The sequence below is a fragment of the Coffea arabica genome, chromosome 6e, assembly GCF_036785885.1.
Source record: "Coffea arabica cultivar ET-39 chromosome 6e, Coffea Arabica ET-39 HiFi, whole genome shotgun sequence".
Lineage (NCBI taxonomy): Eukaryota > Viridiplantae > Streptophyta > Magnoliopsida > Gentianales > Rubiaceae > Coffea > Coffea arabica.
The window spans coordinates 60,110,635-60,114,610 of record NC_092321.1 but is presented as its reverse complement, the minus strand read 5'-3'; the positions used below and the strand labels follow the sequence as shown (position 1 = coordinate 60,114,610).

The 3,976-nt window shown below is 35.9% G+C and overlaps 1 protein-coding gene across 1 annotated transcript; it reads right to left on the bottom strand.

Annotated features, from left to right (window-relative positions):
- Positions 1-1,174: 1,174 nt before the first annotated feature.
- LOC113696924 (transcription factor bHLH19-like) lies at positions 1,175-3,646 on the bottom strand. Its single transcript, XM_027216309.2, has 5 exons — positions 3,472-3,646; positions 3,092-3,162; positions 2,366-2,896; positions 1,626-1,982; positions 1,175-1,379 (listed from the first exon to the last, which is right to left on the bottom strand). Exons 2-5 carry the CDS (start codon positions 3,125-3,127, stop codon positions 1,296-1,298), a joined length of 1,008 nt encoding a protein of 335 aa, XP_027072110.2. The 5' UTR covers positions 3,128-3,162; positions 3,472-3,646; the 3' UTR covers positions 1,175-1,295.
- Between the last annotated feature and the right edge of the window lie 330 nt (positions 3,647-3,976).

Genomic DNA, 3,976 nt, shown 5'->3' with positions numbered 1-3,976 from the left:
TCCTTTGCTTTTTTCACTTTATCCTGGTTCCTTTTTCTTCCTCCCCATTCACCATAACTCTTTTCTTTTCCTTTATCCCCACAAATCAAATACACATGAAAACTCTCTCTATATTTGTTATTTTCCTTTTTTCTCTCCTCTCTCCTCTTCCCTTCTTTGCTCTATTCTTTTTTTTCCTCCTATTTGATTTCAAATATTTCAAGAACTAAGTTGCAGGAAATCAAGTTAGAAAATTTAGGGAAGGAATTTTTTCTCTTAATCTAGGTTATTATTTCATTTCTCTTGGAGCTGGTCAAAGATCAAAAGATGGAAAAAGAAAAGGGAAGAAACAACCAATATGAAGAAGCAAGTATGAAGTACCACAAAGGAAACAAGAAGAAAACCGCGATCTTTCTGGTTCTAGCGATTCTCGGTCAAACCCGAGTTTTGACCAATTCTTAAACTGACGGTTTTTCAAAGAGATTTGGATCGGATGCCTGGTTAATTCCCGGTTCAACTGCTCAATCCGGTCCGAATTTAAAAACACTGCTTTTTTTTTAAACTATTATTGAGGGACTATAAATCTTATAAGAAGAAATGGGGAAAAGAGAGTTGACAATTGAACCTAAGGACCTTATAATCACTGACTAATGATTCTACCAGTTTTGTTCTTGAGACATGGGACAAATATATTTGCACTTAGTGGTGTGGTACTTCACTTTAATTAAGTTCTTTATCTGACAGACTTAGGGAAGAAACACACACATTGTGTGTGTATAAATATATGTGTGTGTGTTTCTTCCCTAAATCTGTTAGATAAAGAAATATTTATGTATATGTATATTACTTAATTTTTTCCAAGTTTCCGTAAATTAAAAATTGGATCTAGCTTTGTTATTAGGACTTTTTATACCACATTTTAGGCTAGGAGTTCATTTTTGCCGTCTCTGTAGAATCCTAAACTGTCTAATTTCCCTTCTCAGGGCCAAACTTCTGAAAAAAATGTCTTATATTAACCAACTAATAAGTGAACAAAAAGAAAGGCGAATAATAAGTGGATTAATGAACTTATGTTTACATACAATTTTTGAGAATGTAAAAGTGCAACGTTAACTTTGACATATACACATGAAAATACAGTGAAATTAAGTAACTATCAACAGATTTAGGTTCTTTAATTTCTTTGAATTTTCCTCTTTTGGCAATGTACTTTATACTCGGGTTCCTTCTCATTTGCTTTTGTGACTCAAAAGTGGACTACAAATTTGGAAACATGCAAGCTCCTCACCTTCCATTTGATCAAATGAACATTACCCTCACTTTGGATGGATGAGCTTTACAATAGCCAGGCGTATGTTGTTTGCAAGATTCTCTTCTGTCATGGAGAATCCATCATTCATCTACAGCCATGCAGAGACAAACTTAATGTAGTAAGTTGAAGTTACATATACACCAAATGACAACACCAAGTGATGTTGAAGTTACAATGAGCATGAGTTCATAACCAAACTTGCCTCAAGCCCTAAAAGTTCATTGCCTATTCTTACCGATGATTCGATAATACAAAGTCATGTCTACACCAAATGATCAAGCTTACAGTGTAGTATGAAATTTGGAAATAACCTTAGAAGGTGAAGCGAAAATACCTTAGCAGCTGCAGATATAGCGAGCAAGTTATCAGCAAATGGCATAAAACTACAGCTTTCGATAACCAAATCAAGCTTTTCCATCGCATGTAGAAAAGCATCCGTGAATCCAGAGCGTCTTCTGCAGCAGGCTTTAACTAGAACATTTCCTTTTAAGATTCTGACTTCAAGATTTGTCAATGACTGGTCAAAGCTAGATAATGAAGCTTCTTGGTGAAAACGAATACATGGTTTTTTCTGATAAACAACTGATTCCTGACCATGCTCCCTATTTCTACCCTCTTCAAGCGCCTTCAAGCGCTCCTGGAGTTCTTTCAAGTGTTTGATAGTACCTTCAATGACAGAAGACTTGTCCAACTGCAGACAAAAATTATGGAGAGCAGCCAAAAAAGAGATTTACACTTGCTACAAGATTTGAAGGGTATTCTTTAGCATATTAATCTCTACTACTATCATTAGGAATGCAAGAACTGTACAACGTTGATGGGCAACATAAAGCATCACTTTTTGAATCTAAAGTTTAAAATATAAAAACTTGGGTTTATCTTGTCCATAAGATTTGTAGATAATCGAGCCTTAATGCAAATTTTCGGATACATGGAACTTGAGCGTGAGAATCTAGTAGTACATATATGTTAAGCCTATTGAAATTAAATCAGTCAAGACACATGGACAAGGACTAGGTATAAAAAAGCATAATTTTGAGGTAAACAAAGGTAAGTAAGTTATAATACCGGTACCTTTTTTAGGCCAGGAACTAGAGCTGACAAACATGCGAACCTCTGAGATATCTTATCTCGTCGTTTTCTTTCTGCTACAAGATGTTCTTGCGCCTGAGATGGTGTCCTAGTACCAGTTCTTTTGACAGGAAGTTGATATCCCGTTGCAGCATATTGATCAGGTTCCTCAAAGTAAGATGGACAACCAGTGGAGAAGTTCAGAGGCAACACAGTTACCTTTGTCTTAGTACTGAAACTTAGCTCTTCGTGGTGCTGATGGTCGCCGGAATTTGGAGATTTGAGGTTCCCAAATGAAATCGTATTGGTAGGAGGAAGAGAAGAGGGTCTTTTGAAAGTTTCTTGGTCGGAGGTGCAGAACTTCGAAATAGATGGTTTAAGAATGGTAGTTCGAGAAGTTCTATGAGGACCCGAGTTTGAAGGAGAGGATGAGCAGTACTTGAAGGAGGCAGGACTCGCAAACGAGAGGTAACAAGTATTAACTGATTGGCCAGTAGTTAACTTCATTTTGTTCATCGTATGCTCATCCAATTCCTATTGAAATATGGTGTTGAAATTCTGTTAATAATTGGTGGATTACAAATTCAAAAACCTCGACAAGATAAAGTGATTTGAGAGGATTTCAAATCTTTCATCAATTCACTCAATTTAAACACAGCTTAGAAAATGCAAAAAAATAAAAAAGATATTTCCCTCAGTAATCCAATAAGTCAAAACTCAAAAACTCACCGACTCGTTTGACAATTTTTCTGGTAATAGATCCATTTGAGAAATATCAATTGGCCTTCTTGTAATAAGACCTGGAAGAAACCAGCCAAGATACAAATCTTGATAAAATTTAAAGTGGGAAACAATATCTAGCAAAAAAGCAGAAGAATTTTCTTTAGATCTCAGTTCATTAAAAAAGAAAATCTAAGTAAAGATGATATGAAGACTTTTAGACATAAATCTAGTCAAATCGTCCAAAGTTTGAAACAGATATCCTCTAGTACTGTAGAATGAAACTGAAAGCTGAAGATCAAAAGATATGCTGCCATATTCATCTCATTAAGACGTGTGATAATCTAGTTGACGATTGTATTAAGACGGTGCAAGGGTTTCTGTCTTACCAGAGCTAGGAGAAAAGTAAGAGCAGATTTTGCGACGACTTCTTCGAAGGGGGTTGGTAAGGAATACTTTCTGATTTTTATGGCATTGCAACTTCCATCAAAACCCTTGAGAGAACGAGAGAGCTTCAATTATTAAACAGCTGCCAAGTCGCCTTCAGATGATGGTGAAGGGAGAAAAACAGCATTGTTGGAACGTGTGAAAATGATCAAACAGCTTTGACTACTCCTCCCTCCCCACCCCTCAAGAATGGAGCTGGTGCAATTGTGCTGTTGCGTCTGGTTATCCTGTCTATTGCATTAGTTTGTTTACAGTTATATGTTATGTTGTTTGTACGAGATTCCTTTTTTTTATTATTTTTTTCCAGTAGGGGGAAGGATGGAATTAAAAAGTAGGGGAGGATAGAAAACTTCTAATTCCTCCAACCTCACAAAAACTCATTAGCATGCAAAAAATTCAATGTTCGAATAACAATGATGTAATTGAGTGTACTCTTTGTCAAATAAA

Bases quoted from the DNA above. Each gene is read 5' to 3' on its own strand.
- LOC113696924 (XM_027216309.2), bottom strand. From the start codon at position 3,127: ATGGATCTATTACCAGAAAAATTGTCAAACGAGTCG. The intron at 2,897-3,091 runs GTGAGTTTTTGA...ATATTTCAATAG, and splicing joins AAAAATTGTCAAACGAGTCG to GAATTGGATGAGCATACGAT. The intron at 1,983-2,365 runs GTACCGGTATTA...TTTTGTCTGCAG, and splicing joins TAGTTCCTGGCCTAAAAAAG to TTGGACAAGTCTTCTGTCAT.